At 41.5% G+C, this 22546-nt stretch overlaps 1 protein-coding gene across 6 annotated transcripts in view; it reads right to left on the minus strand.

The window, feature by feature from the left end:
- Positions 1-840: 840 nt before the first annotated feature.
- The window catches only part of atp9b (ATPase phospholipid transporting 9B), a 47869-nt gene continuing 26163 nt past the window's right edge, over positions 841-22546 (minus strand). For all 6 annotated transcript variants that reach the window (XM_079522377.1, XM_079522376.1, XM_079522379.1 and 3 more), the window contains 16 exons: positions 21035-21147; positions 17948-18205; positions 12979-13140; positions 12398-12490; positions 10709-10792; positions 9003-9173; positions 8342-8440; positions 7866-7955; positions 7346-7493; positions 7030-7094; positions 6097-6252; positions 5886-5950; positions 5473-5581; positions 4840-4897; positions 2907-3110; positions 841-1452 (listed from right to left, as the gene is read on the minus strand). In XM_079522377.1, the coding sequence (XP_079378503.1) occupies positions 1316-1452; positions 2907-3110; positions 4840-4897; positions 5473-5581; positions 5886-5950; positions 6097-6252; positions 7030-7094; positions 7346-7493; positions 7866-7955; positions 8342-8440; positions 9003-9173; positions 10709-10792; positions 12398-12490; positions 12979-13140; positions 17948-18205; positions 21035-21147 (2012 nt within the window). In that variant the 3' untranslated portion in view covers positions 841-1315. The remainder of the gene's footprint in view (positions 1453-2906; positions 3111-4839; positions 4898-5472; positions 5582-5885; positions 5951-6096; positions 6253-7029; positions 7095-7345; positions 7494-7865; positions 7956-8341; positions 8441-9002; positions 9174-10708; positions 10793-12397; positions 12491-12978; positions 13141-17947; positions 18206-21034; positions 21148-22546) is intronic.

The following is a 22546-nucleotide window of genomic DNA, read 5'->3' on the forward strand; positions in this document are numbered from 1 at the left end:
AAATCCTTAAATAATCTTCAAAAACTTTCAATATTTTAATAAATCAGCCGACCTACAAGCTCATAATGTGACACGTAACTTGTAAGCTTGTAGATGATTTATTTAAAAAATACATAATTGCCAATTTTGGAATTTGTTTAAAAATGTGATTAAATAAATTTACATACAATACAATAATGATAATACTGATGCACAACGCAAGCTGCAATTGGCTGGTTCCGTCAGATCTCTCATTATACAATACAATCAAGGCCAAAATGTGAACAATACTGTATACCATTGTATAACATGTAGATGGAGTGCTGGTTTCATACTATGAGGAATTATCAAGGATGGATGATAGGATATGCCTTTCATGTTATACATCAAACATACAAAATATTGAAGTCAGCCCTACGCAGTAAAATCGGAAGTGTTCATTTAAATGAACCAAAAGTCAAACTGTGCCCTCTCAGTTAACGCTTCAAATCTTACTGTGTTGGTCGATGTTCCCAGTTTTTACATACAGTGTCACACTTCCGTATGATAAAATGTTTTTGGTTAATGTATTAATACTCGGTACAAGGTAAGCAGAGTTAAACAGTGAGGTTTGCAGAAATAGTAATACAAAGAACATAAAAGGTCTCATTTATAATTAGGAGCTGGAATTGGAACACTGCGCAGATAGTCAAAACAGACGTCTGTCACAGAATGTCTTCGTGGTCACCAATGTACACAGGATTTTTGCTGGCGCCATGCTACCATGTTGAAAAAGTACGACAAAAAAAAATGTATAACAATCCGCTTTTTCTCCCTGGAAAAACAAAACAATTAATTTCTGTTCTTTAAAAAAAAACATAAAAAATCCATAGCTCCACATACAAAAAATTTAATTCTGAAAGTAAGTGAGTTTTTATAAAATTACATTTGGAACCGACTGGATAAAAATAGACTGAAAACCGTGGAAGGCAAATTGACCAAGACTGTCCAGTGCCGTGAGTCTGATACACAACTTAGCTCTTCTCCCCTGCTCAACAAAGTCTTCATCTTTTTTAAGTCTTCAGTATGTACTCCATATTTTCAAGTATTCCAAAATGGCATAAATGTGCTCTGTTCCAGTGACATAAATTCAAAATTCCAGTGACATAAATCTAAAGACATTTTTCTTCTTTTTACTTCCAACAGTTCCAGTGGTCGACTGACCTCTACTGGTCCCCTGTCCATTTTTGGAGATCAGTGAATACAAAAGAGAAAGTGCAAAGAAAAACAAATGTCAGAGAAGCCAACAAAGTACAAAACAAATAGAAATAGGCAAATCTACGGTGTCCAGTTTGGCTCATGAAGACAGCTTGGAGTAGCTTGGCGGTGAAAATTTGCGCTTCAGGTACTTGATGATGTACAGAGGAAGACAACTGACCAGTGTGATGGCAGACACTTTCCAAAGGAAGGCCTTAGTTGTGATGAATGACAAGTCTGAAAAGCAACAGTGCCCAGAGTTAGATGGGTTATAAATGCAGTCACATTGCAAATTGTAAGAGAATTAGGGATGCTCCGATCAGGTTTTTTGGGACCGATCCCAATCTCATCATTGGTCGATACCGATCATAAATACATTTTTTTTTTAAATATTTTCAAAATTATTATGTCAACTGTTCCTGTGTGTGGGGAGGAAGGGGAGAATGTTTAGGCCTGTCACAAAGATGCAAAATGATATACTATATATCTGATTGACATTTATAACACTTAAATGGTGTACTGTAAAAGATCGGTTTCTCCAGATAGGGTAAATTGCTGATCACAGATCTAGTCATTTGGAGTGAATATTGGCCGATCACTGATCGGTGGCCGATTATCGGAGCATCTCAATTTATTATTGAATTGTAAAATAGAACCGCAGGAAGACATTGTGTCGCAGATATGAGGATTGAGCTCATTATTTCATTTCATTTGCTTGACATTTGTATCTTTACAAACATAACATGCATATCATTCATTCAATTCTTATTTATCTTCCAGTATTAATACATTCAAAATGTGAGTTAGTGTACAAGTCAGAAATGTCAGGAAAGGAATATGAGACTTGTCAGTGAAATATCATGCTACAATGAAGAAACCCAAAACAAATACGCACAATAAACAGAATGTCAACACATCACATTGTGGCACAACAGAGCAAGCAGTAATGGGGAGTGACAGAGGCAAAGAGACAGAGAGGGAAGAGAAAGACAGAGGGAGAAAAAAGGGAATGTAAAGATGAAGGGAGGAGTGAAAAGGGTTGTGTGTGTGTGTGTGTGTGTGTGTGTGTGTGCGTGTGCGTGCGATTGTGTGTGACTGTGACTGTGTGTGTGTGTGTGTTGAAGATAAACATTGGTAGATCCACAGAGATGCACACCTACCCAAGAATGCTCCAAGGGACACCCTGCCTATGCCTTTTGCCAAGGCAACATACAGAAGCAAAAGAAGTATAGCAAAAAAGAGAGTGAGTGCAGCGCAAAGGGCTGAGAATAGAGAGGAGAGACAAGGGGGAGCACAAGCAGCTCTCTGAGGGTTGTACTAAACGTTGAGAAATTAAGTGCCAAGTACATGGAGTTTAAACACAAAACAGGTGCGGTGCAAAGTGTGACACTCATCTGCCAGGAAGTTTACAAGAAACCAGCCATTGAATCTCAGAACTAGACACTTTTTCTCTCTCAGAACTAGACATCTTAATAAGACTCACCTACTGAAGTATTTATAAAATACTTAGAAAATGCTGAAGAAAAGACATACAGTATAAGATGTGGCGTCTTTAAGCTGTCCAGCAAAGGGCTCAGCAACACGTGTAGTGTGGAAAAACTATGATATTAAACCTCCCCATAAAGCATCCTCGTCGACAACAAACAAAGTCGCATTAGATGACATGTGGAGACTAAAGTTGGTTTTCTTACCAAAGTACTCATTGAGGAAGGCGAGGGAGGCCACATAGCAGCCTAGGCTGAAGAACTCAGCCAGAACCATGAGCCAGTGCCAGGTTCGGATGGTCAGCGCTACCATGAGCAGCTCCGTCACGATGAGCGCCGTGAAGGAGATGGCCACCACGTGCACGAACTCCGACTCGAACAACACCAGGGCACCGTACATAAGGATACCACCTGGTGGCGCCAGAGGAAATGTGCATCAACCACACAAAATAAACAAGAGCAAATGTGTTTTATTAGCTTAAGGAAGGAGAATTGAATAAACCAGCATGAATTCACTAACTGTTATGTCTGTGTTTGGGCAATTGCCCGGAAGATATTTTTATATTCCATGGCGTTTTGGACAAGACTGCTTCTAATATTAGACATTGGTGTCAGAAATGGGTGTTTCTGCTTTTTGTTATAATCTGATTTAAGTGCAACCCGGGTGGGGTTTTCAAGTCATCGGGAAATTAAAAGAATTTCAAAGGTAGAAAATAATTTCTTAACCATAGAAAAGTGTATTAATTTTCAAGAATCTTTTAATAAAAAGAAACCGCATTAAAGGTTTGGCCACAGTCTATTCTACAATGTACAGACAGCTGACTTGTATCTTAGATTAAGGATGAATGCCTGTCTGGAGATAAGGATTGATTCAATAACATTTATGAGAGTAAAAGACAGACACAATGCACCTCAGTGTGGTCCGAACCCTGCAGACGTCCCATGAAAGCCGGGCACTCACTCATTTGGGGGCGCCTACTGTATTTTGATAGGCCCCTTCATTTAGTCATAACGCCACACAAATTGAGCTTAATAGCCTATAACTGATCACATAATGGGCTTTTCATACAGCCTTCATACACAGTGCATTCCTGAGAGTTAAACTCTGTAATAAATTAAAGTGGATCATGGTGTGCGGGTGGGGGGTAATATTTTCCTCCTCTTCCCTCGCTGTCATTCTCTCACTCTCATATCTTCTCCCGGTTTTTTCATTGGACCTGGTATTAGTTTTTAATTAAAAAAAACTAGAGCTGTCAGGAAGTCATGCCTGAGCAGGAACATAGATCTTTCTCACACGCTGCATGGCTTAGCGATTACAGAAATATCGATTTACTGGACGGACAAAAGCCCGCATGTAACAGCGGATGACGCTCGGAAACCCAAGCTACTGAGAAAGGGACCGTCTGGGAGTTTTGCAAGGGGCCAGGCCGGGGTACTCTGGTATTAAGAGCAGTAAAATATGAGGGATTCAGGAGCTGAATTTAGGCTAAGCTGTTTCGTACACTACCATCACAATCTCTCAAGTTGATTTTGCGAAGGTTAAACAATGTTTCATAACCACTAACCAGGAGTGTAAACTCATCTGCCAGTCACAGTGGTTAGTAGTTCATCATCTACCAGTCACTACTTTACCACCCAAGTAGGATTTCTTTTTCAGAATAGCAGTACTGAACAAGGCCCTGGTACCTGCCAAACTGGCTGGTAAACTTGAGAAATTAGCCAGACATGGTCAAAATCTACCAGCTTGTTTTGGCCAGTGGCTAAGGCTCATTTCACAGCCTGTTCAAAACACAGGATAGGGCTGAGGTTGCTTACAACCCCGAAGACTTTATGTGCACCTGGCTGACACCTGTTACAGTCTAATTTCTCTAACACAATCCAGCATAAACAAACTGTGTGCTATTGTACACCCCTTTGAAGTTCTGTCTTTATACTGTGTGTGTGTGTGTGTGTGTGTGTGTGTGTGTGTGTGTGTGTGTGTACTGTGCACTGTGCATGCATGCACACACTTGTAAGGCAATGGTGGTTGTAATGCTGCTGATTTAAGTATTTACTGTAAGCCTTTCCTATCATTGCACCCAGTGTAAACATGTCTAAGGAACATCAACAGCATACAATGCCTTAAATGAGGATTTGTTACCTTGATAGATACTGATCAACACCCAAATGAGGAAAGTCTTGAAAGATAACGACCGTCCCTATAAAAAAAGAAAAATAGCTCTTAATACAACAATTTTTAACTAACGATGTCATGTAATGTTTTTTTTAAACGTTTGATGATCTAGCTCAGTAGATCATCAAACGTTTAAAAAAAACATTTGTGAAAATTGTGTATGGCTGTTCATATGGAGATTTTACATTGTTTATTTTATTCTTGTTACATTAAACAAATTTTCATATTTTCTTTCTTACACAAATGTTTGTACATGGTAAATAAAATTTATAGAGCGCCTTCTAGTTTTTCTGACACAGTTGCCTTCCCGGTTTTAATGGGTAAAAGTCCTTGGAATGACTCGGCCAGGGACTGAACACGTGACCTCCCAATCTCAAGGTGTAACACTCTAACCGTAATTCTAAGGCCACTGAGCTGGTACAATATGTATAGTATACTGCAGTTTATAGAGTGGTACATATTTATCATAGTTATATATAGCCGGGGAGCCACAGGCCCAAAAGCTCAACGGTTAAGGATTTACACTGTTTATTTGTGTTTTTTCTATTCACTTGGTCATTAAGGTCCTCAAATATTTGGTGCTGGCTCCCCGGCTAATACCTTGGTAAGGTCTTTATAAAGCTCAGGGTAGAGCAGAGCCATCTCTGGTTTCACATCCTGGTCCAGAACCAAGGAGAATACTGGAAACATGGTATAGATGGTGGCATACCTGCAGAGAAATAAATAAGAGTCGTATTGAGAAATAGGGAATGCGTAGATCGATAGCGATATCGTTAGTAATCAAAATCAAATGTAGTTCTACTAGCTTGTCATGCTGGCCCTGTGAACCTTTAAATATGTTCCCATTTCTTCTTTTCTAAACAAACAACACTGTCAGACTATTAATTGATAAGAAGTAATGGCTCCATCTACTCAAATAAACTATTATCAACTATCACATAAGCACATGCCTGAGTGTATCACTTAAACATTATTGGGCTAATTATACGTTGTGTTCAGTAAGGCACACATACCCAACCATCAGGAAGCCCTGGTACAAAGGAACAGAGGCAAAGTAGAAGATAGAGGAGAAGACAGCCTGGGGGTGAGAAAAAAGAACCGTGACGAATTCGGTCATTCACAGAAAACTAATGTTTAATCAACTCTCAACAAACCTAGTACGACAGAAGTCTTTATGAAGCGAATTTGTTCAGCATTTGCACTGGTTAAGGATGGGTGTGGTACCTGCATGGTGGAGATGATCATGCCTCTGTGCATGACAAACTGGCCCAGCGCAGCGGAGCGTTTGTAGCTGTTCCTGCCGTGGACCATGAGCAGTCGGCCGATGTGCTTGAACTGAGTGATGGAGAAGTCTGCAGCCAGCGACGCCTGCTTCCCCTCCTATAGTCATAAGGATTATAGATGATGCTGCTGCGGTGGTCATTCATGACATTTGTTCATGACTTGACAAACAAAACAAAATGTCACACAACTTTATGATAATCTAGGTGCATGTACTGTATCTGAGCCTCTGAGGTTTGACACCAAAACATGCTGAATAATGGCTTTATTTATTCATACGTTATCTATGTAAACTTTTGTTTTTATCACATTTTTATGTTGTATTATTTATTTAATCCCAGATTTTATTCTGTTGAAGTAAGATGTCATATAATTAAAATGTTGTTGCTGTCGGACAGAAACGTTTCTCCACATTTCAACGTTTTTGTCAATGAATGCCCTACTTTAACGTACAAGAGTAGCGGAAATAAACCTACAAGCTCACAGCACAATCTGCTATTTTGGATATGTGAAAGTGGTCAAATCTGTCTGAGTTTTACAAATATTTAACCAATGAAAAGTATTAACAAGAGCTTGTGACTAAATAATAACTACATTGGTTTCCACCAGACAGCGACGATATTATTTTTAATGTGGTGCCCGTTCAGAGCATGTGGCCCTTCGGCCATTCATTTGGAACGGGCTGGCTGCTTGCTACGCAGAAATGCTGCTTGGCACCCGGAGGTGCTGCTTGCCGCAACTGCACATTGCATTGACTTCACACTAAAAAAAAATCATTCGAGGTCCATTTCATTTAGGTCCTCAGCAATACACAGATGGACAGACAGACATTCTGTGAATTTAAAGATAGATTAGTTATACATTAACCGCTGTTACCTTTCCTTCTATTCCAATACCACAGTCTGCAGCCTGGATCATACTGACATCATTTCCTCCATCACCTGTCACAGAGCAGAGAAGCAGCAGGTCAGACAAACGCTAACGAAATGTTGCAGTACAGGTTCTCAAAGTAACAGCATCTAACAGGTGAGCTTTGATTGCCATCATGTGGACACAAAAGGTAATACCATCTAGAGTTTTCTCTTCAATAGTTTTCTTGCCTGTGTGTGTGTGCGTGTCTGTGTCAGTGTGTGTGCATGTGTGTATGAGAGAGAGAGAGAGATCAGAGAGAGAGATCAGAGAGAGAGAGTACCTATGGCGCAAGTTCTGTTGGCTGTGTTGGCTTGTTGGAGAAGCATGACAATCTGAGCCTTCTGAGTCGGGGAGCAACGACAGCAGACCACTGCAGGACATTGACACGCCAGTTCCACAAACTCATGTTCATAGTACCTCAAGCACACCTATCAGGATTCAGGACACATGCATTTACTGTCATGAAAGAACATCCTTTGACAAAAGACTAAATAAGGTTCACGCAAAAAAAGAGTAGTCAACGTGTAACAGATGCTAAGTTTATGTTTGGTTTTAACACTGTCGGTTTGGTTAGTGTAATATTGCATAATTTAACTAATGCCGAAAATCCGCGCACACTCACACTCACACATAATACCTGATATGTCTGTTTTGTGCCTTTGTTTCCCCCTTACATTAAGGCCTTGGTTGAACTTCAGTATTATTTTTGGCCATGCATGGAGTACAATACATTCTATTCTCTTTGCTCCTCATCTGCATCTCTAGGCATCATCACTGTATGTTGTGTTGTGTTGGAGTACCTCTAAGGAGTCTCCAGAGACGACCAGACAACAGTCATGTTTCCTTCTGAAGGCGTTGAGCTCCAGATGGGCCTCTCCTCTGTTGGAGACCTGCCCAAGAGCCATGCGGAACAATCATCCATCAGAATCATAGTACAGGACTGTTATCTTACTACGAACCACCCCCTGAATACATGCGATCAGAAGTGCAAAATGGCCATCTTGTGAATAGTGCGTTCAGTGTTTTCCCAAACAGTCGTGACCCAAAACAGGGAGCAAGTAAATATCCTATGTTCTTTCCTACGAAATGTTTTAATAATTAAAATAAATACATTTGCAATGCTTGTGAGCATGTATATCTGCAATTTTCCACAAATATGAAAAGGGGCTTAAGTGGTTAATACATAAGTTTGGGACCTTGGGGAAACACCAAATACTACTATAGGGTCTCAAGCTGAAAATGTTTGTAAAATGTTTGGTGGTCAACTAGGACGTACCGGTCTGAAGACGTGGATGTCTTGATTTCTGGACACCAAATGTGAGCTCTTAGCGATGCATGTGGCCGTCTCCAGCTTATCCCCTGTCAGCATCCAGATCTTGGCAGAATACAAATAGGAACAGCATATGGAGTTACAAATTTATTACACAATGTATATAAGAGGACCTCCGCGTACAAAAGCAACCCAAACCATTGATTTGATGTACTTTATTGTCCCCTTGGGGAAATAAAGTACAATCATCCTATGGATGCTCAGGGGGTGCAGTACTTAGTTCAGACTAGTCATTGGTCCGACAAACGACAACCTACCTCAAACCCTAACCTAACCATAACCGCAAGCACGGGAGCAGCGCATGTTCGAGTGGTTCCAGCATGTCGGACTAATGCTGGAATTACGTGAGGATCCCTGCTCAGGACCAGTACTCCAGTAGTAATGCTAATATCAATGTCTTGGTGTGGGAGGAGACTAGAATACTGACAGAGGAAACCCAACACAAACACGGTTAGAAATTTGTGAGAAGCACTCTCAACAACTAAACAACGGCAGCCTCTGGTATAGTTATACTACCGCTGCCACCGGGTAAAGTATATTATATCTGGAGCAGATGCATTCATTAACTGTAAGAGTTGCTGTGGTGGTTGTTGGTGGACTCGCGTACCTTGATGCCACCGTTCCTGAGCAGCTCTAGGGTGGGCCTGACGTCGGCCTGCAGCTGGTCTTCTACTCCTGTTAGACACAGCAGCTCCATCTCCCTCTCCAGACTCTCCACTACCGCCGCTACCTTCAGGGCCCGGTCGTGGAGGCTCAGCTTGGCCTGGTTGTATCTGTTCTGTAATGCACAGAGGAAGGGAACAAGGGAGATGGTCAAAGAGGCCACCCCCGTACATCGTACATGTTAGGCCTCAGTGTACTGAAGCACCACTGTGTTCATTCACACTTTACACAGTACACAAAAACAAATAAAGCGTGGTCAGCTGCAACGTCACCACTGAAGTGTTGCTCACCCCGCTCATTGACCTTATCAAGCATGTGTCCGTGTGTGTAGGAGGGGACAAGCAAAAAGTAATGTTTTTTTGTGTTAAAAAGAACGGGGAACTGGCTGCTGGCAAGAATTGTTTTTTTTCCTCCATTACAAGCAGGTGTAAGTGAGAAAAGGGCAATGGTGAAACAAAATCATATGCTTAATGTATGCTTTACCGCACTATTGGTGCATAAGAGAAAGTTAAAGCCAGATCAACTTTGTTTTGCAGCTTGTCATGTTTCGAGCGTCAGTTTATAGATTAATGTCACTGGCTTCTATTGAAGATGGCTTGTGGGCTGTAACTCAGCATTAATTTATGCTTCACTGCGTAATGGTATTGCTTGCTGAAAATAACTGATTTACAACTTACAAGCGAAGAATCACACCTTTGACCCTTCTGGTGAAATGCAAGTACAGTACAGTATATGTGTCATATGTATATATATTTAAAAAAAGCTAAAACCTATTTACACAGTGTATAATATGGTGTTTCAAATGGAACATGTCCAATTTGTCCATTGAATGTCATCTAAAGCATCAGCAATGTCATCAACACAAGGATGTGGAGAACAATGCAGTGTCACAAGTTCAAATCAGGTTTAAAGGAGTAGTTCACCCAACAAATGACTTATTTTCTATCGATTACACAACCCAGTAAGCATTTCTAAGCCAATACATTCCTAAGCCAATAATTTGATGACTGGGTCATCAGTCAGTAGGAGACCCCGGCGGTCATCAAATTATTGGCTTAGAAATGCGACCAAAGGCCTGGGCCATGGCTCAGTGGTCCAGGCACCTTGGCTGGCAATCCAGTCTGGCAGTGTGTCGCGGGTTCGACTCCCGATCCCGACGGCCTTTACTGCATGTCTTCCCCCCCCATCTCTCTCCCCATTTCATGTCAGCCTACTGTCTGGCCCTCCATAAAAAATATAAAATAAATGGCGAAAGCCACAAAAAAAACATTAAAAAAAAAGAAAAAAAGAAATGCGACGAATCGATAATGCCAATATAATTATGAACATACACACACTAGATTAGAGTAAAAAAAAAAGATTTGCGCCACATTTTCACGATTTTTCAAAAATAGCAGACCTACAAGCTTGTAGATCTGCTATTTTTCAATAGCTAAAGTAGAACAGAATGCTTAAAACACCAAAAGGGGTTCCCGCCCGAAATGGGTTAACTATTACGAGAACTTCTGAGAGGAAGTTCTGGGGAGAAAGTGTGCAAACCAAACACAGAGAGAACAGGGGGGAAATAAAATGTATTTTCACATGTCAAAGATGACAAAAAGATGATGGATATGATGTGAAGACTGAGTGTATATCTGGTTAATTTGTTACCTCAAAATCTTGATACTGCTCTTCGGACAGAGATTTCTTAGCCACCACCAGCGTCCTCAGACCTTCCCTGGCCATGTTCCCACACTGAGAGGCAGGATAAGAAAATATTACAATGATACAACCTCATTTATACTTACAGTAGTTGTGTGTGGTTGCCGCACACTGAAAATTGAAGATCTACAAACTCAGAATTCATTGCATTGGGACCCATTGTGAGCTTGCAGACCAGCTCTTTTTGATTAATTAACAAATCTGGCATTAGTCAAACAGGACTCAAGCAGGGTTATGCAAAAGTTATTGTAAATCCATTGTACCGGTAATGACAATGCAATTCAATAATAATAATAACTGAATTGAGTCATAGCTAGTACACTTCATTATTTAAAAAAAAAAGTAATCAAAACAACCAAAAACATGCTATGATAATCTTTCATTAAAAAGTTAAAATTGAGGCCGAATATGGGACACACACATGTGTACAGTACAGCGTCATCAACAGCAGCACTGTACATTGTCAAATCAACACCAAGAAAAATCAATGGCGAATGACGTGGCCTCTGGCAATGTTCAGGGGACACGATAAAAATGCAGGGATGGATGGAGGTTTATTTTTGATATGAAAAGCCAATAGGGGTTGAAACTGCCGTGCTGATTGGTTATTGACAAGTGTGGCTGCTGTAGCGGTGGCTAACGTGACAGCGGGGATATTACAGCCAATGGTTCATCATTAGCGCCATTGTTCGTTAATATGACATACTGTAATTACTTCAACTTTATCTAGGTCAGTAATTAAATCAAAAGCTGCCCCCCGGTGGTAATTGACTCGATAATGCCAATATAATTATGAACATACACACACTAGACCTTCGACCACCAAACCCAGTGGTTGGCTGTGGCCTGTTGATCTCTTGATTAGTTACTGAGATTATTGGACATGGCGAGAGTAATGACCATAATTGAATATGCTCTTGGGTTTATTCATTATTTCATCGCTGCAAGTTATCGATATTACTGTACACGATAGCAGTGGTTCTCAACCTTTTTAATGTCAATGACCCTGTTTGATACTGGATTGAATTAGGTCACAGACCCCCATTTGATACAATATTTATCCCTGGGACCCCAATCTACACTGTCAAATCCTCAGTGTTAATTAAATGAAAGTATTAGATGACCGATTGTCTCTCAGCCCTATCTTAACAACAACACTTAGACGGGACCGAGTGCTCCCGCTGCTCCACAGCTGCAGCGGTGTATCGAGCGGGGAGGTTACAGACGGGCCTTGTGTGAGAGTAGAAGTCAGATCATAATAAACCTTTAATCCTCTGAAGTTGTTGGCTATGAGTAACATGATTTCAAATGTCAGCAACTGTAATGGCATTACCGAACTGGGAAAAACGCACTTGTTACCACAAAATGTAGTTGCCTTACGCTAACACGTTACTTTCTAACTAGTGTTAATAGCAGAGATTTCTTTGATGGCGAATGGTCAGATTTATGTTGGACAGTGTAAGCTCTCCAGACAGATTCCGGTAACAGCATAATCTGTCAGCACCACCACTGCCCTAAACATGTGATGATGTTGTTAGTAGGAATAAACACAGAAGCACCCGGGAAGAAGTGGGCTAAGAAAGGGGACGAGCCAAACCATGGCATGGCGTGATGCGGTTGAGTGTGTGGAGTCCCTACCTCCTCTTCCAACCAGTCATTATATTGCACAATGCTCGCCATGGCAACATCAGCACCCTTCATGTAAAATGTGATGTCTCCGGTTGACTCCTCCTGAATCAAATAAGAGACATCCAAAATAAGATACTTTCATAAACTTATACAGTCATACAATCTTTACTATAGAATTATTATGATGCGGAAGGTTTCTATGCCTAAATCGCGCTCACGTGCACACAATCACGCACACGCCATATTAATACTGCTATTGCTGCCAAGGTTCACTTCCCGCACATGTGGTTCTTTGAAGTACTTCATGTTAAGTAATTCCTTTAACCACTTTAAGCCTATACACTCTGTTGACCGGGATCCCCCAAGGGTCTGTCCTTGGCCCCATTCTTTTTTTCTCTCTACACCAAATGTCTTTCAAAATTGCCGATCTACAAACTCACAACGCATTACAAGGTGAGCGTTGTGACTTGTGAGCTTGTAGATCTACCATTTTTGACCTATTAAGACATGCCATGGTCACATTGGTGCAGTGATAAACAGTTTAAAAGCCCTGTGATGCAGGGACAAAAGGGTTGTCAAAAGAATCGTACCCTGACAATGATACCCATCCTCTTGCTTTCAGAGGTGAAGGGGAAGATCTGCAAGATGTAGAAGGTGAGGACTTGTCCAGATGGAGTCTTCAGCTGCAGTGAGGTCAGGTCTCTGTTCACCAGGGTCAGACCAACACTTTCTGTCCACTGCACCAAGGCTACCTGACCAGTGCACACAGACACACGTACAGTAAAAAAAAAAGAAACACACACACAGTACTGTACAATGTACATACATACATACATACAATACAATGCATCCATGAGCACATAAATGCACATTGCACAAGCATTCATTTATGGACAGAAGATTAAACCTTTGAGCTCTTTATTATTTATTGCTCCCTTTAACAACTTACATTAAGCCCTGCGTAATGTAAGTAGCGGAAATAACCCAACAAATCTGATCATTGGAAGTATGCTGTATGTGGGCTGTCCACAGCCAAAAAGAAACATTGCATCTTATGAAGGAGATAACCATGGTCCGTGGTTGCATTTCATGAATAATGAGTATTAGTTAATACAAATAATAATAACTAATACTGTATGCTAATAGAGCACCGAAGTCTGACGTCAATATCGGTAGAGAGCGCAAATCCACAGGTTCATGTACTTTTTATTTGCATTGTAATACCCATAGGGGGATTTTAGATTGCCTCATATAATAACTGTTTGAAAAATAAACACACATAAACCGTTTCACTCGTATGGATATGAAGAATCAACTGACTGAGAGAAAACGCTATTGTTACTGCTGCTGAATTAGTTAAATGTTCGCTAGAAACAGACTATCATATGAGTGACTGACTGTCACAAATTATACAGAGACACCTCCCTGACAATAACACAGACCACAACGGTCCAAAAACGATTTTAAGATGACCCCATGTTATTCTCCATAGAGAAATTACTTCCGTGAACCAGGCAGAACCAGGGGATGAGCGAGTGACGTCAGGACTTCCGCGCTCTATATAATCACCAAACAGCCTGTTCAGGGGGGTGTGGAGCACAACTTTTGTTTAACCATTCAATTTGGTCAATTTAGGAATTTGATATTATTCTGTTACTCACATACTGTGTCAAGTCAATGTGTAAAAACAGAAAATACAAGACGTTCTTTTCCCAGTGAGGGCCAGCTAAGGTCTAATACAGAGGGTGGTAGGATGAAACAAGTGTGTATTCATAACGACTCAACTTCCTGAATATCTCCTTCCCCAACAGAGGAAATGAAGACCATAAAAATGACTTATCCATTGTATCGCTACTCACACCTGACGGGGAATTGAATGAGTCACAATCGAGAGACTGCGTTGTGTGTTATTGTTAACATTTTATTTAACCAGACATGGCTTGCTGAGCATAATTTAGATATCTTTTTAATCCTTCCCTGTCATAGTACTACTATTGCAATCAAAGTGTTCCATTGTTGACCATTTACTGTAGAAATATATGAGGTCAACTACCATGCTCAAGAGCACCTCAACAACAGCTGTCACGGGAGGTGAGTTGAAAGAAGTAACATTTAAAGATACCCACTGCTAATAGTTAGGATTGGTTCAATGTAGAGGCCAAATCCAGATACTGTATGTGAAAATGTATTTACTTAGCCAATTCAACTTTGCCTTGGTATAAACATAATTGCAAACATAAGTTGAGTGGACATTGAGTTAAGACTTAATTTATTTGCCAAGATCATGAACCTGGAACAGAACAATCAAAAGCCTAGGATTTTTCTAGCCTCAGAATTTTGCTAAACTCATTACCATGTTAAGATTGCATGAAATAAGTCATGATTGCAGTGTACACCACTGTATGTGTCAGGAGCTGCTCCTTAGGCTTAATTCAAATTCTGCCGGACGGTGATTGGCAATTTTCGGCGCACGACACCGCCGTACCGACGAGCATAAACCAGGTTTCAGCTCTTCCCATTCAGTTCCAGATGAGTGTTTTCTTGTTGCCTTTCCCCCACTGCTCGCTTCTTCTGCTCAGCAGGAACCGCGTCCCCCTGAGTGAGCCTTCAGCTGCACACGACTCCATTCTCAATGGGTTCATTTTCAATTTGCTCACTCAAAGGTTGTTATTATACTCTGACCTACAAATTGGAACTTCCTGCTAATACCCCATCATTTCTCCCACTCCCCCTTTGAGCTCTGTAAAAGGGCTGCCTATATTTGCTTAACACACATCTGTGTGTCATTATCCTCTGTGCGTATGTGGCTGCACACATAGATGGCAGCACACTGAGACACATCCTCTCTCTCTCACACACACACAGACACAAGGCAGCATTTCTCCCCCAAAAGAATACTAACAGAGAGCGAGGTAGAGAGAGTACACATGCGTGTATACACACATGCACACACACACACGCACACGCACACAGGATCTAAACTAAAACCCAGCTCTTCAATCTACTTTATCAGCTCCACGGGAACTATTTAAAGCTGTGTCAACTTCAATACAAACTGTATGTGAATCAAGGCATTACAACAGTAACAGAGGAGACTGGCCGTGACTACTTTACGACAGTGGCAGAGCAGTTTAAACAACCCAATCAATCATTTCAATAGCGTTCTGGATGTCCCAGCGATCATCTATATCAACATGGCAGCAATGCCTTTAAAATTAACAGCACCTAAAGCATCTCATGATGAAAATGGATCCCTAATAGTTAAATTCTCCCCCCCTTAATGTCATCTGCAATATGAGGGCCACATTCTCAGGGTTGAATTCATTTTGGGATGGTTTGGGATGGTTTTACAATAGACTGAAGCTTGTCTTGACTAGGTGCATGTAAATACAGGGCAATAGTAGATTCCAGATGTGAGCAGGATGTATGAAGAAAACGTTCCATAGTCGATAAGTTCAGCTTCCATCTTTCAAAAATAGAAAATGCTGCCTGTGAGTGATAATCACCAACTTGCACATTCAAGTCATTCCCTTCCAATTGTTCCTATACGGACCTTGTACTCATGCCGAGATAACAATATCCAATTACCTCCAATTGAAAATGATAAACGGCTGGTTCATGAGACTCTGCCGTCATTAGAGGCCACAGTCAAATGTTCTCAGGCCGATATCGCAGGGGTCAAATGTCAGAGAAGGGGTCTGTTCACAGCGGGCCGACCAGCAGGTCAGATGACCCCTGTTTTGACCTAAGGGGGGCAAGCCTGCTTCATCCCCTTAATATGGACTCATTACATTAGAGAGGCTGCTCTCCGAACAGGAATATATGGGCCCTGCAGAAGTCTGGTGGTGAACAGGCTGTGGCGGTCAGTGAGACTGGTGAGAGAGAGGGGGACAGAGAGACAGAGGAAGGAGAAAGGAAAAGGCAAAGAAAAAGAAATAAAGAGAAAGGTACAGCCTGAGAGAACGATAGAAAGTAAGAGGGCCAGAGTGAAAAGAGAGACAGTAGGAAATAAATGCTAGATAGCCATCTATCTGTAGATAGCGACAAGGAAGAAATAAAGGGATAGAGAGACTAGAAGGAATATGGTGGAGGTGATGGTGTGTGTGTGTGTGTGTGTGTGAGGGGGGGGGGTGGTATCTCCATGAACAACCACAGACCACCCTCTCATCGTCTCTCAGAGAAAATTAAATATTGATCACTCTGAGCGGTGCGAGACAATGGAGCAGGGAGAGATAGAGCAGAGAGCGTGAGGAAATAAATAAATATATACATCAAATCAGGGGGAGGGCCGACAGGCAATTCAAGAGCAGTCTAAATGGGGAAACAGGGATTTATCTTTCGCTACCTTTTTTTTTAAACTTCATTTTGACTGCCATAGGTGGGGGTTGGGGGTGGAGCACGAAAGCTGTGCTGCACGACTCTCACAAAGGCTGAGCGAGTCCCAGTCCCACCACGGCATGGGTGAAAAACATGGCAATGGCCCCGAACATACAGCTAATCCTCAATAAATACTTCATGTCTAGAAACATTTTTCCGTTTGTTTTTTGTCTCATATTCTGGATATTGAATATTAATGAAGGACTCTTCTTGGAAGTGCCACTATAATATTGTCCATATTACCATAACAGAGACCTGTTAAATAACTCTCAGCGACACACCCTCATAGTCATAGAGGCCCAGGCTCTAGAGTTACACAGAGACAGTTAGAGGAAGGGAAGCTGCAGGGAATGCCTTAAAGGTCGTTATTACGCTAGATTCTTCCTTCAATTAGAGCAGTAAATTCTCAGGAAAACGATGCTGCTGATTAAATAGCTTAACCTCTCTAACAGGAGTTCAAAACCTTTGACCCACAGTCCATGAAATGACTATTATGACAAACTGGGGTTATAGTGGCAACGATTAAAGTATTAAGGGTGTTAGGAAGCGAAGAGGGAAGGAAACAGGTTTCCAAATTCCATTTAGTCTTGTAAGGCCTTGATTTGTATTATATAATCATTTTAGTCAAAATATGTATTTTGTCAGACTCAGGGCACGTGAGTTACAAATCCTGATGCAATTCATTATTGCATCAGGGGGATCAGGCAAGCAATCAGTTTATTAGTCTAGCAACTTTGATGGGTCAATATGCTTATGTCAGGAAGCTTTCAACATCTATTATACAACAGGTCGTTTTGAGGAAGCAATCTGATTGGTTCAAACAGCTTTCTAGCCGTGCTTCAAACCACATTATTTCAACGCCTAATCAAAACATACAATTCAGCCATGCTTTTCTCTCAGACTCGGTGGCTAGGCTAGCTAGTTTCTTGGGACATTTGTGGTTGTAGTGACTACATCTGTCATTGAAAAAATATTATTTTCCAGCGATTCTCTAAGTTTTAAGGGTTACTGTTGTATAATTGCAATAGTACACTCGAGGGGGTGGGGGGCGAGTTCCTGCAGCATCGCAGGCGTGCATTAATGACGTTAAACCACCCCCTCTCATGTAATATTGCTTAAGTATTTAGTACCATTGGTCATTAAACAAAATGTTGAGGAGTATCCATGGTAGTTTAAATGTACCTCGTCAGGGCTGGAGGCCTGGTACGTGCGGTTGTCGTCACTGAAGTCCTGGTCAGCCTCAGCGGATTCCGGCTCCCCATTGGCGGTGGCATGTGACTCGTAAACAGGCGTGACGTTATGACACAAGGCGATGGCCTTCACCGCCTCGTGGATGCGACTGACGACGCTCTTGCGGACCTTTGGAGTCGGACCAGTCGCCTGGGACTTTCGTGATGGCGTAGAGGCGCTGGCGCTGCCATTCGACGGCTGGGGGGCCACCTATATCCATGCAAAAGTATATCACAAATTGCACAAGGTTTGATAAATGCAGAACATCAAAAGGGTCCTAATGAAGGTCTAATGTCGAAATAAACAGCTATATCTTTTGCAAGTTCCTGACAGTGTACGGGTCTTATTCTTTGTTATTCTGAGATCTCCTTTTGATTATATGCACTTTGTCCTACGCACCAACATTTCGAGGTATGCAATCTGTGCATCTGCCTTTTTCTAAAAAAATAAATGCAGAACGAAAATACGTTGCTTCATTTACTTCAGCTTTTATAAATCTAGGCTACTTTTTCTTTTTTTCCTGCCTTTATTGATAGTATACAGTATATACTTATAGACAGGAAAATGAGAGAGAAAGGGAAGTGACACGCAGCAAAGGTCGTCGGGATCGAGACTTGAACCCACGACTCACCATTCGACCACAAGGTCATTGGTTCGATCCCGGGCAACAGAATTTCAGCAACATCAGTAGCACAGCTTGGTTGCGGCAAGTGGTGCGGTAAGTACACCTAAGCATCTCCCAGGGGTCTTTTTAAACTGGGATAGACAATAAGCCTCTCCAACCTACTTACTTAATCATTTTATGATTAGCTTAACCCACCGATTCTAAAACGCCTTCTAAAACCTAACCCAAGGTTTAATTTCTTTTTTGTTTTTAATGATGTTGCTATATTTATAGCAACAACTAATGAGACACTGCTGTTGCTCACGGATTTAATCTAAATGGGTTAAATGCCTTGATATGCTGTAGTAGCATATTTTGTTACCCTTACTGTAAACGGTATGGAATCATTTTAACAGGCTTAAACATGCATCTCATACAGAAAAATAAATATTCTGCAAAAACACAAAAAGCCTACAATCAGGATGGGTCAACTTTGTTGCATTTTGAACCGCTGCTATTATAACAAGCTTTTAAATTGTAAATGTAAACGTGTTTTTACTTCGTTAGCTACTTGAACTTGCATTCTTGTTGAAAATGGACAGCATTAGATGTAATCCCATTGATATCATATTACAGCTACATAGAGCAACAGAGGGAGCGTTACAAGCATTTTCTGTTAGATCTGTTTCGAATAATACAAATTGTAAACCATAGTCGAACATAAATGCTGAAACTTTACTTGCTGTAATGACTTAAGATTGGAGGGAGCAGGGAACACTTGTGTTCATGTAGAAAGGAACATGCGATTGGCTTGTTCCAGTCCATAGACTGGTGGAACGCTTATCCCATAGTCTGGAGGGACAATTGCGCTGCAATTATATTAATCAGCATGCACAAGAAATATGATGCCAATTGCCCTAGTAGAATACAAGAATAGCTGCGGACATACGCAGAGGGACGCACGCATGATCTCCTGGCAGAGATAAATACTACAATACTGTAATTGTACATGACACGTTTACACAAAAGGCTTCTCGCCTAAAGCTTCAATGGACATGTCACTGGAAGGTCTCTGATTCAGAATCACAGATAATAAAAATCTATCTTGACTTATTGTTCAAGGTTTATTCACTCCATTGAAACTGTTGGATGGACATGCTGTAAATAAGATATTGCAACTTGTCTGGTTAAATAAAGATAAAAATGGAGCACTCCCTCTGAGCATAAATCGTGGATTAAACTCCACATTCTGGATCAATTCATTTTGACAAGCCCTTTACAGGCTAAATGACACTGCAACACAGGAAAACCCTGCATCACCATCTTTATCATGTCATATCTGGTTTGAGGGTCTTTTATGTTTCCCCCCTCCCCTGACAACCCCCATCGATTTAGCTCTGTGTCGGTGCGCAAAACAGGCAGACGGCCCACAGTGCCAGCTGGGTTTGACAGGGGCTGATGTGCTCCAGTGGAGCATATGAATTTGGCTTATTATTAACCTTCAGTCCTGCCAGGGCAGAGCGAGACAGGGAACTCCTACAAGGATGTGAGATGACAAGGCTTCAAGGAAAGCAATTGTGTGTTTTACTGGGGAGATCAGTGAGTCAGACTGTCAGACGTGTCACTGTCGGCGTGCAATGGCATGTCATACAGTATGTTTACACAGTAAGACTACGTGTGGTTTATTTTTAGGGACAGATATACTGTATAACAATATGGACATATGTACAAATGATAAGCAACACGGTGGTTTTAGTATTTTTAAATCATAGCAGTCAGTTTCCTGTGTCAGTCCTTTGATCAAGTTACTAGACACCAAGATGGAAGTTTGATTCCCTTGCTTAGGGGCATAGAACCAGGAAACTACCTCACCTCTTGGCAACATCATCCAACTAATCAACTTAGATCTACTATTTTTGCCTTTTATGACATGCCCTGCCCCTGAATAGAAATGCTAGGGTTCATGTGGTTAACTAATCTTTACAGAAAATACATGCAATCTCTATAATGACCTGACGCAGCCTTGCAAAAGCAGGGTGATGCTAAAAAACACTAGCCATCTTTCATTAGCTGTTCAGGCAGATGGTTTCAACCAGCTGTTTGGAGCAAGCCGAGTCTGAACAATATGATTTTGTCAAAACTTCCAGCATGATCTGAGCCACCCAAAGAGGAATACCCAGGCGTACAGCTGCGAGAGCTCAGGGACAATATGATGAATGAACAATATCCTCTTTCCTGGAAGATATTATCCATTGACCAATATTGGAGTACTGGATATTGATTAAACAAAGAGGTGGGGAACAGAGAAGAGGAGGTAAAAGAGCTAATATAGTTATTTGTCCCTTTCACAAAGATTCTGATCCAAGACACATGTTTTTAGATCATGGGTGAGTGGTTACATGCACGTATTCAGATAGGAAAATAACTTTCATCACCAGTGCGTATGACTGGATTATGTGACTCTGTATCTCATCCATGGTGTCAGTTCCATACGATACGGTTCCCAGGTGCAGTCGCTTGAAGATCATCTCATTCTGCGTTAGAGTGCCTGCAGTGCAAGAAATAAATACAGAACAACCCGTCACTTCATGCTTTCATTTAAGTTGAAGTACTGTACTTCAAATATCAATCCATCACCGTTGAATTTGATTGATTTTGTGGAATGTCATCATGTGTGTCATTTCTGAGTTGATGGCACTTCATGTACTGTATAGAAAATATCTAAATGATCAAACTGTTGCACAGATTCTAGATTATTCATTTAAATCTTAAAGTGTTAAGTGTTTTTAATTAAAATCCTGAATTTATTGCGACCATAGGTCACAGATTACTATGAAAACCTTCGATTTTGTCGATCCGTCAGTCAGTCACGCCTCCATAAAGGGTTGTCAGTCCATCACGCCTCGCGACATTACGCCTCGTGACACGTCGCGCCACCATATATGGCTGTCATTCCATCATGCCTCTCCAAAAATGGCCGTCTCCATATATGAAGATCACGACACTGACCTCATCAAACCCTGGATAGCCATACATGGAGAAGACTGGATCTTCACCTAGATCTGCATATATGGAGCCAGCCTGCAATTCTACATCTCACCTCAAACCTCAAACCCTTAGATCTCCATATATGGAGCTGACCTGTTCTGACATTCCATATGTTGATCCTACCCCACCTGTCCTTCCTCTTCGATGTTTCCCTTTTGACTGATACCTGTCAATTCAAACTCTAGACGGGCACGCCCCAAAGTTATAACAGGCCCGAAAATTAAGGCCCGGCCCTACCTGGGCCCTCATCAAACCCTGTACACTCAAGACACGCTCCATATATGGCCAGTACAGAATTCATTCCATATGTTGATCTGACCCCCTAATGCCAAAGCTCCAGCGCTCGCCCAGCAGTCTCCCATCACCCAGGCGGATGCGTGAATGCGACCTCGCCCTTTAGTACGAGGTCGTCTTACTGGTACTACTATTGTAAGTACAGTACGTGTATACAGACACCGAGCCACCCACCCAGTAATATCCTCAGTATCAATTGATCAATTTGTAAGTAACTCCAGGAGTGTATAAATGTAACCACATTAACCCATAAGGGTTGATTTGGTTACATTTGTACATTTCCCAGAGTTAAAAATGTTTTTTTTTGTTGCAGCTTTCACCTTTATTTTATATTTTTTATAGAGGCACAGACAGTAGGCCGACAGGAAATGGGGGAGAGAGATGGGGGAGTGACATGCAGTAAAGGCCGTCGGGATCGGGAGTCGAACCCGTGCACACTGCCAGACTCGGACTACCAGCCAAGGTGCCTGGACCGCTGAGCCACGGCCCAGGTACATTTCCCAGAGTTAAACTAACACTTAAGATTCTACAGTGCACCAAAATACACAAAAAGCTCAAAAGAGCAGCCGAACGTCTAAATGTCCAATGCATCATGAGACACGCAA

The sequence above is a fragment of the Electrona antarctica genome (assembly GCF_951216825.1).
Source record: "Electrona antarctica genome assembly, chromosome: 15".
Taxonomy (NCBI): Eukaryota; Metazoa; Chordata; class Actinopteri; order Myctophiformes; family Myctophidae; genus Electrona; species Electrona antarctica.